At 39.0% G+C, this 22,643-nt stretch overlaps 2 protein-coding genes across 2 annotated transcripts in view; one reads left to right on the forward strand and one right to left on the reverse strand.

Annotated features, from left to right (window-relative positions):
- Positions 1-18,213, forward strand: part of TARBP1 (TAR (HIV-1) RNA binding protein 1) — a 34,219-nt gene extending 16,006 nt beyond the window's left edge. The window contains exons 14-30 of the mRNA XM_063390470.1: positions 124-285; positions 1,851-2,044; positions 2,744-2,999; positions 3,106-3,294; positions 6,361-6,560; positions 6,707-6,778; positions 8,749-8,869; positions 9,717-9,827; positions 10,388-10,537; positions 11,638-11,724; positions 12,280-12,476; positions 12,984-13,065; positions 14,425-14,596; positions 14,845-15,036; positions 15,994-16,118; positions 16,594-16,730; positions 17,835-18,213. Coding sequence (XP_063246540.1) covers positions 124-285; positions 1,851-2,044; positions 2,744-2,999; positions 3,106-3,294; positions 6,361-6,560; positions 6,707-6,778; positions 8,749-8,869; positions 9,717-9,827; positions 10,388-10,537; positions 11,638-11,724; positions 12,280-12,476; positions 12,984-13,065; positions 14,425-14,596; positions 14,845-15,036; positions 15,994-16,118; positions 16,594-16,730; positions 17,835-18,000 — 2,613 coding nt within the window. The 3' untranslated portion in view covers positions 18,001-18,213. The remainder of the gene's footprint in view (positions 1-123; positions 286-1,850; positions 2,045-2,743; positions 3,000-3,105; positions 3,295-6,360; positions 6,561-6,706; positions 6,779-8,748; positions 8,870-9,716; positions 9,828-10,387; positions 10,538-11,637; positions 11,725-12,279; positions 12,477-12,983; positions 13,066-14,424; positions 14,597-14,844; positions 15,037-15,993; positions 16,119-16,593; positions 16,731-17,834) is intronic.
- A 568-nt stretch (positions 18,214-18,781) lies between these two features.
- On the reverse strand, positions 18,782-20,536 carry LOC134547005 (cytochrome c oxidase assembly factor 6 homolog). Its single transcript, XM_063390471.1, has 2 exons — positions 20,308-20,536; positions 18,782-19,250 (listed from the first exon to the last, which is right to left on the reverse strand). The coding sequence occupies exons 1-2, from the start codon at positions 20,449-20,451 to the stop codon at positions 19,155-19,157; spliced, it is 240 nt and encodes a 79-aa protein (XP_063246541.1). The 5' UTR covers positions 20,452-20,536; the 3' UTR covers positions 18,782-19,154.
- Positions 20,537-22,643: the final 2,107 nt, after the last annotated feature.

Consider the following 22,643-nt stretch of genomic DNA (forward strand, 5'->3'; position numbering starts at 1 on the left):
CAATTGCAATGACAGGTGTAGTTTTCCTGCTGCTGTCATTGTTACCAGTAGTTTTCTTTCTGATTTCCAGTTTGATTTTGCTCCTCTGACTGATTTGGATTGTCATTGTTTCCTCACTTTTAGGTTGGTGACCTGGAGCGTTGTGATCTGTACTTGGCTTTAATTCCAGAGATAGTGAACTTGTGCTTGAAAGTCAACTGGAAGAAAATGACATCTGTCAAGAATTTCCTTTCATCCCTGATCAATGCATCCATTCGTAATCTTCAGGAGAGAAATTCTGAAAAGGTAATTTAACATTATTTACAACAATACATATTAAATAGAACAAGCCAGTAAGTAGTAATTAAAATATATGCTAATGTAATATTTAGATTCTGCATTAATAATAATATAGACATGCTATAAATGTACGTTAATACACAATTATTTATTTCTATTGTGATATTTATAATGCATAATAATATTATGTATAATGTGAAATTAAGTAATAGTTTGTATGAATGTGTATGTGCATATATATTCCCTAGCACGTGTATTTGGCAGTGTAATACAAATGTATAATATTGGTAGCTAAGATTTTTAGTACTTTTTTTTTATATTGCATTATTTAGAAGTCTGTATAGCTAAAGTAATTTTCTTGCTGTAATCATGAACTATGTACTCAAAGATTTTTTCCTCAAATGTGAACTAATCCTACTGATCAAGTAACTATTAAATGAAAGTATCTTTTGTGTTTGTTGGCTTCAAACCTGGAACATACAGAGAAAAAGAAACTGCAGAACCCAGCATTGCTTTGGTGTTTTCATATAGTTATGTTGATTGTCCCATAGTTCTGCGTTAGGCTACTATATGTGAAATAGATGTATTTCCAAAAGGTAAAGAAACATTAATAACTTCCATGAAAAAAAGGAGATTTAAATTAAAATTTTTTTGGCAGTATAGACTTTGGTCTTATTATTGGGTATTATTGTTTTGTTCAAGAACAGTTTGTAACACCTTAAAAGGTTGTAAGTATTTGATTAACTAGGTTTGCATTTTAAGGGAGCAAAGAACAATACTTAATTTTATTTTTTTTCCTTCATTAATGTGAATTATATATTTTTTCCAGTAGTTTCAAAGTAAACATTTTCTGGTTCAAACTAAGTGCTAACTGGGGGCCTTTACCAACTTACTTTGAATTCAGGGGAATTATATTTTCATGATGATTTCTTCAGCTACACATATAGTACCTCTCAGTTTGAGAAGAGGAAAGTGCTGAGTAATTACGGACAAGAAAAGTCTTTTCTGTGCTCTAGACAGCCAAATGTTAACTTGGAGATATTTAATAACATCAGAGTTTTCTTACTGTACAGGCATTACATGCTCATTGGCTTTTATTTCAATGAGACTTTTAATTTCATACCTCTTTATCACACAAAATAACCATGGCATGGTTGTCATCTTTTGGGTGCTTGGAGGAGCTGCTGTGTCACATTCCGAATTTCTGCTGTTGGGTTCCTGATTACCTGGACCCACATCTGTTTTTCTAATTGCTCTCCAGAAGGATATATGAACTATGGCACGATAGGAGTGTACCATCACCATTAAGTGCTGCCTGCACTTAATGCCTGAGTCACTGTAAATTGGAAGATTTATGTTTCTGTCAGTGCTCATAACTGGTGAGCGATTGCGCTGGCCCAGCCCAAGCCAAGCTGCGTTGGCACAGGGGAAGAGAATACAGAAGTGGAAGGATGCAGAGTTGCTGCCTTACGATGGTGATGCGAAGGGGAGGATTATTTGAAGTATTTGTAGGTTATTTGTATCCAAGCAGTTGGTGTGTGTTCATTCATGTATGGTTTGGTTTTACGTAGGAGCCGAAGGTTAAGGAACAAATTAGAAGAGTGGCTAGCATGGCTTCACTGGCAGCTGTGTGTGAGATCGTGGATGGGAAGCTGGAAGCGCACCTGGAATCCCTGCCTTCTGTGGATGCTCTGAAGAAATTCATTTCCTTTTCTGGATTCAATGAAGTGTTAAAGAAGCCATCTTATACTGAAGAAAAAAATAGGTACGTCTGCTAAAGCTTCAATAATTCTCTAGAATAAGCTTGATTAATGGGAAGCAGTGGTTGAGATGTTGGCTGTTCCTGTTCTTTGACAACTTCTTGCCAAGATAAAAAGGAGCCATCCTGTACACAGACTGCTCACTCAGTTGCTCTTTTGTCTTAACATCCAGATTTTAGAACATTAAGGCAGTCGTAGTTGATCAGACCAGAGGTTCTTTTGTTAAGCCCTCTAGTTCTGTGAAGCCAGAGCTAGCTATGAACGCTGCCTACCCTGAAGCCAGGTTAAACACATATAATGCTGCAGAAAGCCATGGCATCTACACAAGCAAATTTAAATGTAAATTATTTACTGTTTGGAAGGGAAACCCAGAGGAAGCCAGAGATCCAAACCCCAAATACTTGGGTAACAAAAAACCACAACTAGCACACAGTTATGTTTACACTGAATACTCTCAGAGGTGTTAGACTAATGAGACTAAGGTGTTAGACTAAGCCCGTAATTGGTTTTTCTCTTTCAAAAACCACTTCATTTTTAGACTTCTTTTCCATGTAATTGTCCACTCTTGCCTTGAACTGTATAAATCTTAGCACCTTGAAGTAGTACAGTGGGTTTGTACAGTTGAGCACTTCTTGGTGGAGTAGGAATGTGCAGGATAAATGTAACACAATTATTTATTTAAGAAAAGTGGGTTTTTTTCACAGCTTATGTGAAGAAACGACATCTCAAGGATGGGGGAAAATTGTTGCACGCTATGTTCGTGACCAATGGATTTGCCTCCGTTTTGTTTTAAATTCATTTGCAACACTGGCTCAGGGCTATGAAGAAACTTCAGTAATGTCACTGTCTACAGTTGAAAGGTCAAAAGAAATTCTACAATCTGCATTAGAAGCCCTATCTATTCTTCCTTCAGACCAAGTTTTGCCTGTGTTTGACTGCATGAAAGTCCTTGTTCCCAAGGTACAAGATAAACCTGCACAGTATTAATAGGTTTTTTTTGTTTTGTTTTGTTTTTTGTTTTTGTGTGTGTGTTAAATGTAACACTTTTTAATCTCTTTATTTACAGCTTCTGGGCTCATCAGAGGCTCTCTGCATAGAAGCATTTGATTTGGCTTGGAAAATTATATCCTCTTTGAGCAACACACAGCTAATATTTTGGACTAATCTAAAAGCTTTTGTTCAATTCATCTTTGATACTGAGGTTCTAGCTGTTGCTGCAAGTGCAAAAGGTCAAGCATATACCAAAATAAAAGAGGTCAGTTTCGAGAATTCATCTGTTTTTTTGAGAAGGGAACATAAATTTTGTCTGGATGTAAAAATGTATGTTGTGCTTTATTTTCCCTTCAGCTATTGTTGTGAATTTTAAGTTTCTGAAAAGGCCGAGGTTTGAGGGTGTTAAGATCAAAGACCTGAGAATAAGACTGAAGATAAATATATTGTTTGTTCTTGTGGCACAGAAAATTAAAAGTACTGTCTTTGATTTTTAGACTGTTCAGTATCTTCTGAACTAAAATTAGGTTTTTTCATTTATTTTATTTTTACACAAAAACAAAACTCTTCTTGACTATTTTGTTTAGGATTTGAAACCTGAACTGTCACAAACTATTATTATTCTGGGAAAATTATGCCTTTTTCTAGTAGTTTACTCTTTATGAAAATGCTGTCTTAGATGAGAAGTTAGAAGAGTTCAAAATTTTGTAGAAGCTATTGACTAAAACATTTTTACTGCTTCTTTAAAGGCTTCTTTTCATCTGATCATCCAGATGTAGAAAACAAAAACCACACAGTCACCTTAGAGTTCAGTTTAATACTGTGTGGTAGACCTGCTTCCAGAGTTAAGAAGAAGAAAAATACCATCTTTACTCTCTTTTGTACCATCTTTAATGTCTTTTGTAAGATTTATGCAGCTGCCAGGACTCCAAGAGTTCTTGCCTATGTTGTAGTGTTCTTTTTTTTGGTTAAGTCCAGAAAACCATATTCAATACTGGGATCTTGGTTCCTATTGGCTTTATACACTGCAAAGCTGTTAGCTGTTTCTTTCTACATAATCTTTTTGGGGATTTTTTCTTTTTCCTTTTTTCCCCCCCTCTAAGCATTATTAAATATTTGTGCAGAAGAGTCCACAGTGAGTGCAAGACTTTAATTAGGGCAGTAATACATTGTGAATTATCCAGCAGTGTATTTGTCTGCTGAGAGTTACTACCACATGTGCTGCTTTGTGCTTACCACAAAAATCACACTGAGGGCTTGCAGTTTTGCTTTGAAGTCATCATAAGTAGCCCTGTGCTAGTCTCACATTCATAACTGTAATAGCAAATGTCTCAAATTGAATTTCAGCCCAGACACACCAAAATTATCTTTAATAAAATACAGAAAAGTGGACACTTCCTAGCTGTTTAAAACTGCTGTGATATATCCATATTAGCCTTAATTACCTAGAAAGGTAGTCCCATTTATTTGCTCTTTGTTTTTTTAAAAAAACTTGCTTCAAATGAGTGTTACCTTTCTCTACTTTAAACACTTCGTGTTTGTAGTCTCCCTTTGAACCCAAGCCAAAATAAGATATGTATGCAAAGATGGTAAATGATCTCTTCTGTTGCAGAAGTTGGTTGGCTTTTACTTTTAATGAATATCTGTAACAACTAATTGTATGCTCAGTGTTGTAATAACTAATGAGCCATAGTTAGTATTTGATTTTTCTTGATCTTGAGACTTGTTTAAATTCTTAGAATTACTGCCTTAAGTTCAGCCTTAGTATTTGAAGCGTTCTGTGAGGTGTATTTTGGAATGTTGAGAGTGTTGAGTGCGTGTGACAGCTGTCCCATTGTCTGCAGTGGGACATACCACGACAGCAGGCACCAAGGAGCTAATGAAGGTCTCCTATACTCAGCAAAGGGCATCTGGTCCAGCCACCTTCTGTCCCTTCATAAGAAAATGAAGATAAAGTTCCCAAGCAAGTGCCTACTTACATATATTCTAATTCCAGTCCTCGGCAGTCCCTGCTGCCATTGGCTCACTGTGCAATGGCTGTGTTGTTGTAGCTAAAGAGAAGAAAAAATGGAACTGCCTGATGTTGATTTGACACAGAAGCACAATTTTATTTAATTTTGTCTACCACAGTGCACTCTGTCTTTTTAATGGTTGGGAGGGGTGGAACGAAGGGGTATTTTTGAGTCAAAAAAGGGAATATTGCTATGGTGATATTGAGAAGGGCTTCCAGAGCACTGTGTTCTTTAGCCTAATTTCTTCTGCTGCATTCTTCTTTTTTCTTTGTGATTATTCATGTGTTAATTGTGCTAGAACTTAAATATCTCTAATTTCTTTCATGTGTGCTGGACTTTTACTGTATTAGTGAAACAGTTGAAAAAAAAATCAGGATTGAGAAATGCATAGTAAATGCTGTGCTGGTTCCCTGCAGGTGAAGCAATAGCTCAATTTTGGAATTACTAAGAAAGTTACAATGCCTGTCTTTGCACTAGAAAATAGGTTTTAATTCTTGGAAAAACCCTACATACTTCTAGTGTAGAGCTTTCTTTCCAGCAAGTGTTTCTTCAGACTTCCATGAAAAACCATTTTCATGGACAGCTCTAACTGATGTCTAAAAAGGAGTTCTTAGAAAGCCTTACCTGTTCATTCTGCATCTCCCTGCCCTCTCCCAAATGCTTGCAACTTCTTAGGAAAAAAAAAAACCTTTTTAGGTGAAATTTACTCTTGCACTTACCCTAAGGAAGGGAAAGAAATATTTTGGGGTCGTTTTGTTTTATTTTTCTTCATTTTGGAGAAGTTTTAGGTAGCAGTTTCCAGTATTGTAAATATGTTCTCCTTAAAAACAAAAAATAAATGGTACAGAGACATTTTTGCACTTTAACTTAAATATGAACTTTGGCCTGAATGTAATCCTCCCTAAAGAACAGAACTAGTGATATGGCTACTTATGTAAAAAATTTTGCTTAATGTTTAATTTTTTTTCTAAATTGATAAGAGTTTGATTAAAACACTGGGTTTCTGCTCATGAAGTAAGCCCTGGCTCACTTGTTCCACTTCCCAGGAGATTTGTTTCAGGCACCTGTGTTATATCTGTTTTAGCTAAGATGAGTTCTGGGTTTTGTTAACATATAAGCACGTACTGGGCCAATTGTTTCCCATTCACCTGCTCTTATAATCAGGGAATTACAAATAGGTTGAAGACAGCATTAACCTGAGCAGAGATAGGATGCAAAGGACCGTGAGACCTATCAAAATAGATATCACTGCAGTTTTATTCTAATAGATCTGGCACTTCTGAAAACTAGGTTTTGAATCTTTTATTTCTTATTTTCAGATAATTTTCAAGCTCATAGATCTGTCCACTACAAAGACTGGAGTCTTCAATGTAGTCCTTAGTCATTGTTGTCAGTCTTGGATATTTCCCACTGTTGATGAGAGAAGTGCCTTGACAAATGCTTTCTTAAATGCTGGAAATTATAGTGAACTTATCACTGAGGCTTGTGTCTTTGGAACTGTATTTAGGAAAGATCAAAGGTATAAAAAAAATCTTTATGATTTCTATTTTACAATTCCGTGTGGGGTTTTTTTCTTTTAAATTTTGAGATAACTATTGAAAAACTGAAAACAGGTTTTGTATGTTATTCTGCTAATTTTGTTGCTTTGTCTTCTTTTCTCTGAAGACACATTCAAGATGTGCATGCCTTCATAGAAAATCTTGGAGAAAAATGTGCAGCAAATGTTGTTACAGAAAGGTAATGTTTTTGAGGATACATCTTACAGTATTTGGTGTGCATTGTGTCTTTTTCTTGGTTGATGTTCTGATAGGAAAGATGTTGATTTTGAAGTTTGCTCAGTCACAGAATAGCATGAGTTGGAAGGGACCCACCAAGAATCTATTCATAACCTTTTAAAATAGTGGTTAAAGGGTTGTACATTGTGGTGGTGTGGATGGTTGAACTTTCCCCATTTTGTATGTTAAATCCTGGTTGGACCCTCCAGAGAAAGCTGGATAGTGTAAGCAGGAGAAAGTAAGTGCTTTGAAGGACTGTGTCAAGGAAAAGAAGGACAGATGAGGGAGAAGATTTAAAGAGAGATTAGGGAAGAGGGAGAGGGAGCTGAAAGAAGGATAATAAAGAAAGGGTTTTTGAGATTGGGCTGAGCTGAAGGACATGTGGGTGGTTTACCAAGTAGAGTGGATTTGAGTTTGTAATGATTGGAAAAAGTTAAAAGGCTGGTGAGTCCAGTACTGTATGTTCTGTATACTGCTGTATGTTCTGTGTACCCCCCCCAATTGAAATTCATAAGTTGATACATCCTCCCTACAAGCTCCTATTCTTAGCTCATCTCTGTTACATGTTACCTTTCCCCCTTTTCCCCGCCATAGTGTTCTCCCTCCCCTACACCCCAATTGGTCCAAGGGTTGCAACCCCTCCTCTTATCTCCCTGGTGATAAGTTCTGATTGGAGGCCACAAAGAGGAACTCCCATTTCTCCTCCCCTTCCCCGAGAGTTTATAAGCCGGTGCATTTCTTTGTTCTGGGTCCAGTCCAGTCCCGTCTGGCCCTGACAGTGTTCGTTGGAATTAAAGTTGTAGTTCCACTGTCTGGCTGGCTGGATCCTTCTTTCTTACTCTCGGCGTTGTCGCACGAAATACTCTGCTGCCGTTCGGGCCTCTCCCAGGGCTAAGAACCCACGAGGCCGACCCCTCCATCCCGCTGAGGGGCGGCTCTGACTACGCTTGCTCCGGTGCCTGGGCTGGCTCGGGGCGAAGCCGAGGGGCTTCAGTTTTGGCACCGCGACAGTACATCACCTTATGTTCATAATTCAAATACAAACTGTAGAAAAATGGATCTTCAGGAAAATATATCTTGCTTGTTAATCTGACTGTGGCTGAAATAACTACTTTGTCATTGTCTCACCTCAGTAAAGTAATTCCTTTTAGGATGGTGAGCTAACATATACCTTGTCATTGTAAGTAAGACAGTTAAGAAACTCGGGTTTTAATGCAGCCAGGTTTTCAGCTTGGCTTTTTAACATTTGGTTGCAAGCCCTTTTTGTGTGTGTACTGCCCAAAGGCTCTGCCTCCAGCCTTTGAAATGGGGATGTTAGCTACTGGACTGTTGAATTTTTTTATAGTTTCACTCCCATTTTTACTCAGTGGAAGAAAGTTCTGTCACCTTGTTTTCAGAAATGAGCTTTTAAAACATTCTACTGCAAAAGTTCACTACTCCCTTGTTTTTTCCTAAGGGCTTTCTCGTAATCATATATCTTCTTGTGATGGTCTGCAGCTGCTACAACCTATAATGTCATTAGTTTTACTCTTGGCATTAATTGTTGTAGATGTCTGTAGCTAACTAATAGGAATAAAATGTTGTTTGGGACTAGATATTTGACTAAACTGTAAGGATAAATTAGTTACTAAAAGATTGCAGTTTACAGGCACAAAATTTCAAAAACTTTGTGGTACAACTTTTTCTACAGAAAAAAGTTCTAAACCCTTAGATGTTACTAAAGAACTCTAGATAGACTCAGGGTCAGGTTGTGAACTCACTGATTTTTTTCATTGCCAACAATGAACAGATTTTAAAATTCCAGTTCTGGGTGTTTGCATGTTGTCTCACTGTATGTTCAAGGTGATGTTTGATGCTTTTTTAATAATTTAGGAATTATCTTTCTATCTAAACAAATAGCGTTTGCTTTTTATTTTTATTAATATTTTACAGTACAAATCGAGATGATCACTATGTTCGCATTTGCGCTGTTAAATTTCTGTGCTTGTTGGATGGATCAAATATCTTACATAAAACATTTATGGAAGACATTTTCATCAAACTACTCGATAAGGTAAAATTAATTTCTCTTTGTATATAAATGTAGTGTTAGTACAATTAGTAAAATACAAAATATTTACAGTTGACAGGATGCATTTAAGGTTGTTTGTGTAGCCTCTCTAGATTTGCCGACTGATAAGCTTTTCTTCGATCATGAGACAGGAGTTAATTCAACCAAAATAGTAAAAATTGCCTTTTGGCAGTTCTCTCTTTTTAGTGGATATTTCGGCTTCCTGGAACATTATCCAAATTGTAACCATTTTTCCATTAGGAATCTTCCTTGAGGCTGCATTCTGAAGCGCTGCATTTCACTTCAACAATTGCAGACTACCTCTTAAACTGGGAGAGCTATTGTCTCCTTAGAATACCTTTAGAGATGGAAGTAATGGAGAAGGTTGGGGTCCAATTTTCACTTATATCATAGCAGCTTATGCATTGGCAGGAGTCAAAAGTCAGTGGTAAATCACTGCAGCTGCTATTAGAATATCACCCAAACGTTCTGGCACTGTTGAATCCTGCTTTTGTCTGAAGAAGTTGGAATGGGTGGGTTTCTCTCCTTAATTCATTCCTCCCCTCATTCCTTTCATTAAATACTGCAGAAAAGTGATTAATATTTGTGTTGTGAGATTGACCAAGCAGGGAAAAGCGAGCTTTAGAAGATACTTGCTTACTTTATTATTTAATTATAAGCTTCAGAATTTAATTCTCAGTAAATTAAGTAAATAAGTTTTCCTAAGCTGATGTTCAGTGCCGATCCTAGCTGTGTGGTAGATGCTGCTTTTTTAGTACAGAAAAAGTGTATTTACATGTATTCAAATTTAAAGGCAGAATAGGCAATAAACCTTTTAATTTTCTTTTAGGATGAACTGGCTTCCAGATCCAGAACACGCTATTATGCAAACTCTTTGCAGCATAGAATTAAAAACCGGGTGTGGCAAACACTCTTAGTTCTTCTCCCAAAGCTTAATTGGGTAATGCTCTTTATTCTTAATTTTTAAATAAATAAATAAGTACCTATTTTCAAGACCTAATTTGGTGTCATGGAAGCTGTGTATATTAAATTACAGCAGGATATAAAAGGCATGTAACCTGTAGCTGATGTGGAAGTTTTGTGTTGTAGAAGTTTTTGTAGTTTCATTCTTTCAGTCTGAAGTCGTGGATTTATGAGGCATTTCCAGAGGACATTGGAAACTGGTTCTTAGATTTGTGAATTTTTGGAGGACAGATTGTTCCTGTTACAGCTATCTAAAATTTTGTACTGACTATGTGATGGAAAGCTTCTCATTTAGTAAAAACATTGCCACTTTTTGAACAGTCAAGAGATTGACAAGTGTTACTTTCATCAAATGCTGCTTCATATTTAAAAATGTTTGAAAAGTATAATTAAGAAATTAGATGGCTTTAAAATGTTTTAATTTGCATTAAAATATATATCTGATATTAAGATAAAGGTGAGATTATGCTTTCATATTTTTTGTTCATGGAAATAACTAAAAATATACTAAAGGATTGCCTGATTTTGTTTTCTCAGAATTTTTTGTGTGGAACTCTTGACAGAGTTTTTCAGGCTGGATTCAGTAATAATCAAGCATCTGTGAAATACTTCATAGAATGGATTGTTATCTTGAGTCTACATAAATATCCCCAATTCCTTGATAAATTCTGGGATTGCTTTTGCTATGTAAGTAGGACCTTTGGCATTCACTTGAAGAGTAATTTGAACAAAGAGGATACAGTTTGTCATCCCATACCTTATTTTCTGAGTATTCCACTTTTCCTTTAAAATCTGGGACAGTGGGCTGTTGAGTAGTTCAACTTGAGTCTGAGCAATAATCTGAGACACCTAAAAATTTGCAACCTAAAAAGGGCCAAAGAAAAGTCGATTCCTCCAGTTGAGAGATTTCCTTTTATGATGTTTTATTCTAGGCAGGGTGGAGCTGGCATAGTGAGTCAGAGTAATCCAATGTAAGAGCCATCAGGACCACAGGGACATCCTAGATCCTGAGTCTGAAGGTCTGAGTTGGTGGTGGTTTCCACAGGCCACCTTTGTCTTTTTAGTCACATCCTCTTTGTCAGTGAGAACATGACTTGCATAGTACGTATTCGATTTGTAGCTTTTAATATGGATTTCTCTCACGGTGGAATTCTGTAATGAGATTTTAAAACTGAAGTAGGGTTTGAGTGATGATACCCACAAGTCACGAAAGGGTTGACTGAGGAGAGCTGACTATTTCAGAGTTCCTTCCTAAAGCTCAGGCTGTCGGAATTGCTGTCATTTTAGTAGATGGTAACCTGTTGGATCAAAGTGATTTCATGCTGGTAACAAATGTACTAAATCACCACTCAAACCATCAGAGCAAGCAGAATACACGTAGATTTATGAAACAGGAATACAGATCGCATTTTCAGAGGCTCTCCTGGTGTTGAGGAATATGTTTAGTGCAGGTGGCTCAGTGTTCAGCTGCAGTGTGAGCTGCAGATTGAGCTCTGAGTAGCAGGAGCCCCAGGCAAGAGGCTGTGGAATGGTGCTGACCTTTTTGCATTCCTGGGGGAATACAGTGAACTTGGGTTGAATTTTAGCTCATTTATGCCATTATAAACTTCATTCTGATTGATGTGTTAGTAAAAAGCAAATAACATGCTAGGAGAAATGAAATCCTAATCGTGTTGACTTGGTATTTTCATAAATTTGGCTGTGGAAACATGTAGGTTTTTAATAGTGTTAATATTACTGCACGTGCAGAACGCGGCCTGAAAATGTATATTTTTTTCTACTTTCAGGATGAAGAAAAGCTTAAAAAAAGCATCTGCACATTTTTATCAGTGTTGGCCCACTTTGATATCATTCTTCAAAATACCTCAGAGAAGGTACATTTCTCTTAAGAGTGTTTGTTCTTTATTCATTTCCAGTGCATGTGCAGAGTTCTGAATTGCAAATAGACTGCTGAAATCGTTTAAATACTTCTTTAATACCTACTTCCTACTAAGGTATCCTTTGTTATGCAAAACACTGAGTCTTCCTGTCACCTCTGTAAAATATTGGACTTGGGAAAATTAGCTAACTTAGCAGGTGTTCTGGATACATAGAGCCTGATTACCTGTGAAATTTTCTAGAGTAGCTACTCTGGTTTTAAGTAAACATGTGGATGCACCTGGCTTTGTTTTTCTTGCTGCTCTTTTAAGCAGAAGTAGAGGTTTCCTTGCAGGCAGAATAATGATTTTTAAAGCAAATGAATACATTTTCAAAAAACAAGTGGGGCTGTAGGTTTTGTGAGATGGAAAGAAGGAAGTCAATATAATTCTAAAGCTTGGTGATTTCCAAAAGGGTGCCTTTTGAGGCACTTTTTCTTGGGCCACTCATACCTTCTGAGCGGTACATTAGAACTTAACATAAAAGAAGCTTCTTTGTCTTTGTTTCTTCAGAAGCCAGCCCTGAAGAAAGGCCTCATAGTTGTTCTGCAGTGGTGTTTCAGCCATAATTTCAGCGTTCGACTTTATGCATTAATCGCCCTTAAAAAAATCTGGGGTATGTGCAGAATGCTGCATGTGGAAGAATTTGAAGCTCTGACACCAGTTATTGAATCTAGCCTCCAACAAGTGGAAAACATGCATGGCACAGGGTTAGTAGCATTCTTTACAGCTTAACATTGTTCTTCTGAGCCATTTGCAGAAAGTTAAATTTTCTAAAATGGCACTTGATAATTTTTATGGGGTTTTATGGGTTTTTTTAATCTCTATTTAAAAAGAAGTTGGTATAATGAGACATGATACAGAAAAAAGCAACAAAGGGGAAGAGTCTTGACTTTGTTTTTTTCAACAGTTAAAAGCTGATACTGAACCATAGGCTAGTATCCAGTTTCCATGGGATACTTCTTGCCAAACTGCTTTTGATAATAGAATTTGGAGATGTGTTATGGGCCTTTCTTGAAACATAAAGAAAGCTTATTTTCTGAATGCTGTTCATTTTTAAAAAGTGGGTCCGTCCTTAATTGTTGAAGTATTTTCCTTTCTGTATAGCATATAGTAAATAAATTAGGTTGCCTTATGTCAATCTGATGATTGAATTTTTAAAAATAGCCAGCACATTGCTTTTTTAATGTATCTTACATTACTTTGTGCACTTGCAGGAATGCCAAAAGAAACTGGCAGCGAATCCAAGATCACTTCTTCTTTGCAACATTTCATCCAGTTGAGGATTATAGTCTAGAGGCAAGTCCAAGACCACACTATATGTCTAGTTTTACATGTGTATTTTTATCTTTTCTGGTATCTTCTAATGTGGGATGAAATGATCAACTATTCTTTATTTAACTCCACCCCCAAATTATTTTACCTAGGTTGTGATGGGCTTTAGACTAAGATTGCATCTTAGTTTTTCTACTTGATACTGTGTTAAAAACCCAGGCCAGTTAGGAAGAGGCATGTGTGATGAATGTGCCTGTCTGTGAGAATTAATCAGGTTTTATATTTGTGACTGGAAAGGTTCATTTTAGTAACTGAAGAGCATCTACTCAGTTGAGGTAGTTTGTTAGGATTGTTAAGGCATCTGTTCCCAGAAGTAACTTGAAGTTGCTTTAAGTGAATTGTTTGATGTGAATGGGATAGAGATATATCATTTCCAGAGCACCTTTTTCAGCCACCTTTTTTGATACAGCTCAAATAACTGACAGCTGAATAAAGATTTTCGTCATTGAAAATGGAAGGAGGACAAATAAGGGTGTAGATAAATACAAGAGACAAAAGAACTAAGCTCAAAATAGAAGATAAGCATGGATATGAATGGGCTATATGTTTTTGCAGAAACAGTGCCATCTCTGACAGAAGAAATAGTTTCTTCTTTTTACTGATGTTCTGTGAAATACTGTTGTGAACACAAACATGCTAAATAGTGGAAAGTAAAAGTCCTGAACAGGAGGGGAAAAACCCAACAAAGCAAGACTAGTATTTGTGAAGCATTTAAATGTATTCAGGGTGCATCTTCACCTTTGTCTTGAGGGGTGCATTGGGATAAACAAGTCTGGGTTTTAAACTCTGTGACTGACTCTGCCTTTCACTTGGGATGTGTGGTGTTCTCCTCCTTGATAAATCATGTTTAGCTAAATGTATTGGTTGTGCTGAGCTGGATTTTACCACTAGATTTTAATGCTTTCAACTATTTTTCTTTTGACATTAAAAAAATCTGCATCCTTTACTAGAAAGTTGTAGGAGTATTTAGTGTTACACATACAAGATTTTCTCTAGACCCTTGTGCAGAGAAGCATAGTGTTAATTCTTTGGTATTGTGGTATTTCAGAACAGTAATCAGTGCAGATCCTCATGAAAAGTTTAATTAGAGAGAGAATAAGTCTAGCTTTATGGAAGTTTTGGATAGCACTATAAGTAAAGTTATGAATAGTTACAGTTATAAATATGAGAGACATACTGGTAAGCTGTATTAAGGTCCAAGAAAAAACAAGTATGAAAAGCATAGGAGGCTAGATAATAGACATTATTAAACTACCAGGGCTTAATTATCTGTTTCTGCTTGCTTTAGTGACTCTGTGCTGCTAACACTGTATTGCATTGCAGACGATATTTTACACCCTTCCCCGCCTTTCGGACCTGGCTGAAGATGAATGGATCTCCCTCTCTAAATTTGACAGATTCACTGACATTCCTCTGCCAGCAGCATTTCAGTGGTGCCATTCCCGAGCAGAACTTCGTGAGCTGAAACCAAGTGACTGGTCTCAGCAAGACATGGGTAAGATAGACCCAGTCTGTATTAATGTCAATGATTTGTAGGCAGTAGCTGTGTGCATCTGTGTTCAATCTGATCTCTGGCTTTCAGCTGAAGTAAGCTTGCATCTATGTAAGCAGAACATGTCCCATAAAATAATAGTAGAGGATGACTGGTATCTCCAGTATTACCATTTGGATTATCTTCCTCACTGAAGCACTAGTTTCACTCCCACTTGCACATCCATATGAACATACAGTTTGTTGTTACAGGTTCACATTCAGCTGAAGCAGACAGCCAGACAGAGTGGACTGATGTGCAGAAAAAGATTATACCCTGGAAGAACAGCACTCCTAGTTTAGACTTGGAAATGGCATTTCAGGATCGTGCTGCTAAACTTGGCAAATCAAACAGCAGATTGATTGTGGTGGCTTCACTTATTGATAAACCTACCAATTTAGGAGGTAAGGTTGATTGCACATTTCCAACTTTTATTTTAAACCTTGGAGCACACTTGATAATAGAAGCTAATTTCATTTTATTTTGATAATTAGAAAATCATTTCAGTCAAGTACTGCTCAGAACAATAGATCATTATCCTGAAAGAAACTGGTAGCCAAAGAAAATCCTACCCACTTCCAGAGAAAGGAGTCTTCTACAGTTACATGTTAAGGAAAAAAAAGAAGTACTTACAGATAGCATGCATTAAATAGGATTTTGCTGTAAATCATGCTCAGTTTCTTGCTGATTTTGTATTTGCTGCAGTTGAGTTTTTCAACTGTGTATGCAGTTAAAGGAAATTATTTGCTTTTTCATTTATTTTCTGTAACAATTAAACCAAATCTCGTAAACCTAGGAAACTCTCGTGTCTGTTGGACAGCGGAGTTCCATTTCCTGATTGACTGCCTTCGCAATGTGTCAGCTGTGAATAATAAATCCTGCAAACACTTTATTACCATTGTGTTTGATGTTAGCAATTTCAATAACTACAGTGAATAATGAAAAGCCCACAAGCTGGTGCTGTCTGCATTATGTGTTATGTGTCATCCTCTTTCATTTCACAGCTTCTGGGTTTAGAGCTTAAGCTTGTGTGTGGATGTGTCAAACCATCCATCCTTACTAAGGCTTAGACACTTAACCCCTTACTTTGTGTAATTAGTATTGTAAAAGTGTGTTGTCAGACAGTGCTTTTCTAATTTTTGTCTTTCTGCTAAGTTACAAAATATTTTTATATTTTTTAAGTTACAAAATATTTCCTGCAATTTATGTGGGACAAGATGTGGCTTGGAAGACCTGAAACTTAATTAAAAATAGATAACTAAAGCAGCCATTCCTCTTTGGCGTTCTTTGTCATTTTCATTTGGTGTTCTGGCTTGGTGTTGATTTTCTGCACAAAAATAATTTATTTCTTGTTTTTGTAGGTTTATGTCGTACAAGTGAAATATTTGGGGCATCTGCACTAGTTGTTGGCAGTCTTCATTATATACAGGATAAGCAGTTTCAGCATCTGAGTGTTTCTGCAGAGCAGTGGCTCCCCCTTGTCGAGGTGAATGGAAACATTTTAATAGCTAAAAAGTGTACTCAGCATCCTCAGTTTGTCAGATGCATAGTTCAGAGTCTTACAGTTTTTCTTAGAAAAAAAGATCTTTTTGCTTAATGGAAGCTCTTTCTGTTATCTCTGACACTTAATCTTGTATGTTTTGGGTCAACCTTATAAAAAAGAATTCAGAAAATAGTTGCAATTTCTTACTGCTGTGACAAACTGATTATGTGAGCTGTCATTTGTTACATCTTTCTTTGTTGTATTGGTGGGGGTATTTTGTGGCATTACCTAACTTTTTGTGCTACTGCTGAAGAGCTTTTAAAATGTTACGCTATGTATACAGACAGAGTCTTTGGGGGATAAAAGTCATTCATGTTAAAAAGTGTCCAAGTAAATTGGTATTTTAATAGTAACTTCAGAAGTTTACAAAAGGTGATACTTAGGTGTTTTTATATTTTTCTCTACTTTTAATGCACAGGTGAAACCATCTCAGCTTGTTGATTATTTACAGCAGAAAAAAACAGAAGGCTACACTATTATTGGTGTGGAGCAGACAGCGAAAAGTTTTGATCTTACAGAATATTGTTTCCCAGAGAAATCACTATTATTGCTGGGGTAAGAGCACACACTTCTAGAGCTTTGTACATCTACCTCTTGCAGTCCATCCCTTTCTCTAGTCAGAGTTTGGTCATATGAAAACCAAATGACACTGGTAAAGATGATTCTGGAATGGGAAATCATTACGGAAAGAGCAGTCGTTGGGTTTGTGTGCCAAGGACCACGAGGTATTGATATCTACTGAAAGACCCTTCTTATATTTAATAACTTATCCTACACTGTAACACCCTGCAATAACAGGTGAAGGTAGCAACAGCATGGGTTGTATTTTTCTGGGAGTGCTAAAGGTACCATCTGCTCACTTTAGTCATGTGGGGCCCTGGGTGTGTGGGCTGTGGTGAGCTTAAGACTGATACACTGTATCACATCTAGATCTCTATCTATATATCTGCAATATATACAATAGGTATTTTATATCTATATAGATTATATATATAGCAGCTAAAAATTCTGCAGTAGAGCACATACAAGAGAGAAAGCTCCTGGCATTGCAGGGCTACTGAGTGAGACTAGGATGAAGGGCCTGGCTGTCCTCTCAGGACAAAGCTTTTGTTCAACTTTTTTTATATGTAGCTTGTCTTCAGAATGAAATGGTCATAACCACTTTGTTCTCTTTTAATTATAAACAGTAGTTTTAATTACCAGTAAACTTCAGTTTTAATTACCAGTAAACTTCAGTTTTAATTACCAGTAAACTTCTGGTGTGCTCAGTTTTGACATTCCTTCATGCTGAGACCTGAATGTAAAATGGGCAGTTGAGCTTTCCTGCTGTGCCAGCAGCTTCATACCATGCTCATTTCACTATATATGGAGTTTAAAAACAAAAGCAGAGTCTTTATGCTGGGTGCTCAGCTGCTGCTGGAACAGTGAACTGAAAATTGAGTCTTCCACCAGGTTTTTTACATCAAAACTTAAGTCAGCTCTCTCCATGTTCTCTTTGTAATGTATTACTGTTTTTAAAAAACTCGTCACCAGTTACCCCGTGGGCAGATGCACCATTTGTCAAAAGGTGGTTGGATGCTGTTTTGACCTTTGTATTTTTTGCTTTCTGGAACACAAGTGCCCTCTCTCACATGCAAGTTACTGTTTCTTCTTCACTAGAAATGAACATGAAGGAATCCCAGCCAACCTGATTCACCATCTGGATGTCTGTGTGGAAATTCCTCAGCAGGGCATTATCCGGTCACTCAATGTCCATGTGAGTGGAGCTCTGCTGATCTGGGAGTACACAAGACAACAAGTGATCAAGCAAAAACAGCAGCAGTAACTGCCCAGAGACTTGTGCCTTACTGTGCAGCTAGATGGCTTCCTACGGTGCTATGATGTGAAATTCGGAATAGAGGAGATACAAACTCAGGGTGAACGAGAATTCTTAACTTTGCATGTTCCGTTCTCTGTAGTGTTCAGAGTGACTTTTAAATGCCTTAATACTTTACCTCCTTAAATTGTTGCATTGGAAATAAATACTATTTATATTGCACGTGGCGTGTGTGTTTGTTCAGCACAGTACTGTGAACAATCTCAAACTCCAAATGGGATTTTTACCGCAGTCGCTTCAGTTGTGTTGACTTAGCTTGAGCTTGAAGTTGTGCCTTTAGCCATAGTATTAAATGATTGAAGCACCTAGGTGTGTACTAGATTATAGGATTTTTGGAAGGCAACTTCACTTACATAATTACATTCAATGCTGCTCCTTGTTTAAATGCCTTCTACAGTCACATTCCTGCTGTAAGCAGTGTGTACCTTTAAATAAAGCTGCATCACTAAGGTAATCCAATTCTACAAAAGGCCATAATGTGAGAATTGTGATAAATAACTGGACATAGTTCTAGCAGAAATACTGACTGAAAACCTGTCACCACTGTAAGAACTCATATTGCTTATAAAAAATCAGCACACTCAAACCAGCAAATTACGAATCATATGCAAAGGATGCTTTAGGTCTTCTAATGACCACTGTTGTATAAATTAATATCTGACTTAAGCTGGGTTTTAAAATACTTTGAAATACAAATTTTATTAGACAATCACTGCTTTTGACCAGAAAGGCAAATTGGAATGGACTTTATTTTAGGAGAAAGCTGTTTCACTTTCTGAAAAACAATTTCATTTTCTCTTTAGAATATGTACATTGCAGTATTAAATAATCATTTATTTGTCTGAAACAATTTTACTAATTACACATTTAAACTCTTAAATTTCTGAACAGCCCTGCACCATATTTTTTTGACTTAAACTCATCAAAAAGCTGTCCATGACCCCTTTTTTTTTTAGCAGACACATGAGACCTGGCAACAGGAAGAGCAGCTTGCATTTCAGGGAGACCGCTGCATTTCCAGTTCTTGCACTCAAGCAGATTCTGTTGCTTTCTCCGGCTTCTTCCTTCTGCAGTTACTCTCACTTGATTTGAGAGCTGAGTTCCTAAGACTTTGCAGCAGCTTCTGGAGGATGAAACCCTTCTGTTTCAAGCTTCTTTTTATATTTTAAAAAGTCTCTTCTTTTGTCAAAGTGTTTAACCTGTTTAAAAGGAGAAATGATGTTCATTAGAAGAAACTAGCAAGAGGAAGGGGCTTTGTGTAAAGAGTCTTTGGTCACTGAACTTGAGGATTTTAATGCACCAGTTAGGGGGTTCTTTTGTTGAAGATTAAAGAGTGGCATGTTTAGTTTTTGGGGGCTCTTTACCATTTTGAAAGTGAACTTTAGTTTTTTAAAGTTCACCACCCTGTTACTTCATGAAGATCTTAGATGCTTTTCTCTCTTCCCAGCTCAAAATAAAAATTGTGATGCCAAGTCAAGTCCAGCAGCTTTTCTATGCTATCACAGCCTACGTAACCTGTGAGTTCAGTGTTTAGAACCACTGCTGTGCCCAGTGCAAAGCACTGCAGAGGAGAGCATCATCCCTAGAGATAACAAGCAGCAGCACTGCACTGTTCCAAGTGTAAGTCAGTGCAGCAGCTGTGAAGGTGCTCGGGCTTTTTATCTGGCTTCAGGCTGCCACCTGCAACAGGACCTGTTCTGACCCTCCAACACCTAAAGGGCAGGGCCTATGGAAACAGAATCACACCTTGAGCTCAGGAAACTAAAAAACACATGAATGGTAGGTGCCTTGCTGTGAAATTAAACTGCATGAAAAGTATTTTTACGCACAGTGTATCAGGTGCCACTCTTAAAAATGCCATGCCCTGCACGGCCTGTGTGGCAGCTCCCTTCTGCACTGGCCTTCAAACAGGAATTTCCGGGTACTTCTACAAGATTTCAAGTGTCTCCTAAAACTTTTATTATTATTATTATTAAAACGATAACCCTGTGTGTTTATCTGGAAGTTTGCGACCGTGTTTTCCTTTCTCTTTGTCCAATACCCTTAACACCGCTTTTCTTCTGGTCGCGGGGCCAGGCAGGGGTGCTCTGGGGAGCTGTGCTTTCCCAGCCAGCCAGCAGTGTGCAAACCGAGCCAAGCCTGCCAGGGTGCGGGGCTGTGTGCGGAAAGCTCCGGGCTGCCCCGGCTGGGCTCCGCAGGGAGCGGCAGCTGCCTCCATCCCGCCGCCGCTGCCCGGGAAGCGCGCACGGAGCTCACCCACTGCTGCGGGCAGCGCGACTCGAAGGCCCGGCGCAGCTTCTCGCACTTGGCGGCGTCATCCCCGTGGCTGTCCAGGCACTGCCAGAACTCGTCCCGGGCCCCCCAGCACGCCTTCCTCTCCTCCATGGTGGGCGCCGCCATCCCGCCCTGGGCACAGCGCACGGCCGCCGCCCCAGCGCCGCTCTGCCTCCCTCAGCCGCCGCCCGCCAAGGTCGCGCTCCGGAAGCGATCCCGGCGCTTTCCTGGGCGGGGGCGGGCCCGGCCGGTCCTTCCCTCCCCCCCTCGATCCCTCCCTCCCCCCCTCGATCCCTCCCTCCCCCCCTCGATCCCTCCCTCGCTCCCTCCCTGCCTCCCTCCCTTCGCCCGTCCCGCCACCGGTGCCGGCGCTGCCTTGCCGGGCCCTCCCGTCCGCAGCGCTCCCCACATCCCGTCCCCTGGTCAGGGCTGCTGGAGCCTCTCGGTGGCAAAAGATATTTGGAACATCAAATATAAAAACATCGGCTGCCTGATGTGCTTGTTTCTGTGCTCATGTTTTTTCCCGGTATCACCCTCTGTTGTGTAGCAGGCGCTGAGCAGCTGTTCCTCCCGTGGGTTCCGTGCCGTGTGTGATAAATGCCAATAACTCACTTTTTGAAATTTATGAAAATTTAATAAAGAATAAAAATTGGTTACAAAAAAAATTAATACAATAATAAAAGTTTAAAAAGTTTTCAGAGACAGGACAAATAATGAGGCAATAAGAGCAAAGTAGGTAGCCCGGGTCTACCGTCCCCCCTCCCTCCCAGACAAAGGCTGAGAAGGAGAAGGGCACTCTTTGGGAGGAATGTCCCCTTTTTGAAGACTAAAATTTCACGATTGTGCAATCTTTATCTTAAGACAGACCCGTTTGCCCAGAGTCCCTCTTCTAATCTTTGGCGTCCAGGTGTCTGGCTCGATCAGGTGGCCCTTGTGGATTCAGTCTGGTTTGACTAGGTGGCTTCTGTGGATGCAGGGAGATATGCCTCTTGTCTTCTGAAAGTCCTAAGGGGGGGGTTCTCTTCTTCTTGTTGTAACTGTTATCTCTGTTGAGAAACACCTCTGGGCCTCTCCCTTTTTTTTTTTTTTCTTCTTGAGCTAAAGAAAATATCTTACACACAATTCTTTTATTACTAAAACTTAATGCTAAAAATTACATTTACTATATTATTTAAAATGTTAATATTGCATAACTTTTCTACCTAGCATATTACATATAGTAAATATCTGCGTAGAGCCACACACACAATATGCCTTTTTCACACCGTGCCTCAGTGCATTGTCTGTTCAGAGAAACCCAAGTGTCTCTGCTTTCCTTTTCGACCCGTGACAGCTGGATGGAATCACCTGTTCCATGTGGAATTTTTAAAGCCCTGGGAGCTGGAGCTCAGGTTCCAGCAATGCTGAGCAATGGCACATGGTCTGAGCTAATTTAATGAATTAGGGGAGGGGGAAATCCGAGAGCACTTACAGTGTTGTAAATTTGCCACACTTTAAACAGCAGAACAGTAAGGTAGTGACTGGATGGAAGGCTGGTAAAGATAGCATAGACATATAATGCATTTTTGACAGTTTTCCTTGCAGCATGGTTCCTCCTGAGAGCTGGCCTATTGATTACCTTCAGCATGCACAAACCGCTCTAGAAAGGTTTCTTGGAACAGACTCTGTCACCGAGTCCAGCTGACTGCCCCAGTGAAAGCAAAATGTACCCAGGGACAAGGTGGTGAAAGGGCAAGAGAAGGCTGGGGACAGCCAAGGGGTGACCGAAGCCTGCAGCTCTGGTAGAGAGCATCCAGAAGCACACTGTTTCATTGCTTGCTTTGGGACTTGGTGGCATTGCCTGTATGCAGAAGAATTGGCAGTCTCACCTGGAAATGTGGACCAGTTTTGCAGTTTTTGCAAGCTATGGCACATGTACCCATAGTAACACACGGCAGTTTTGGGAAAGGTGACGTTTTGGCATCTGGGAAGAGCCTAACTCTGCCAGCTGCTGAGCCCTTGGCAGCTCCCCGCTGGCCGGGCAGCCTTACAGGCTGGTTTTCCTGGCAGCTCCCAGAATGGCCGGCAGCTTTCCTGGGAGTGTGCTGGTAGCTGGTGCTCGCTCTGGTGTGTGAGGCCGCCCAGCAGCGGTTCAGGGGTAGCTCAACCTACCTTGAGCTGGCTTTTCTTCCTCGGCGCGTGGTGATGGTGGGTGCTGGGCATCCTTCCTGCCTCTCCTTGCAGGTGGCTCACTCGTCTTGGTACATGGAAGCTATTTTAGGAGAGGGCCGAAGATTTGCACTTCTTCAGCAGAGCCCCCTCGTAAAGCAGGCAGATCT

The sequence above is a fragment of the Prinia subflava genome, chromosome 2 (genome assembly GCF_021018805.1).
Source record: "Prinia subflava isolate CZ2003 ecotype Zambia chromosome 2, Cam_Psub_1.2, whole genome shotgun sequence".
Taxonomy (NCBI): Eukaryota; Metazoa; Chordata; class Aves; order Passeriformes; family Cisticolidae; genus Prinia; species Prinia subflava.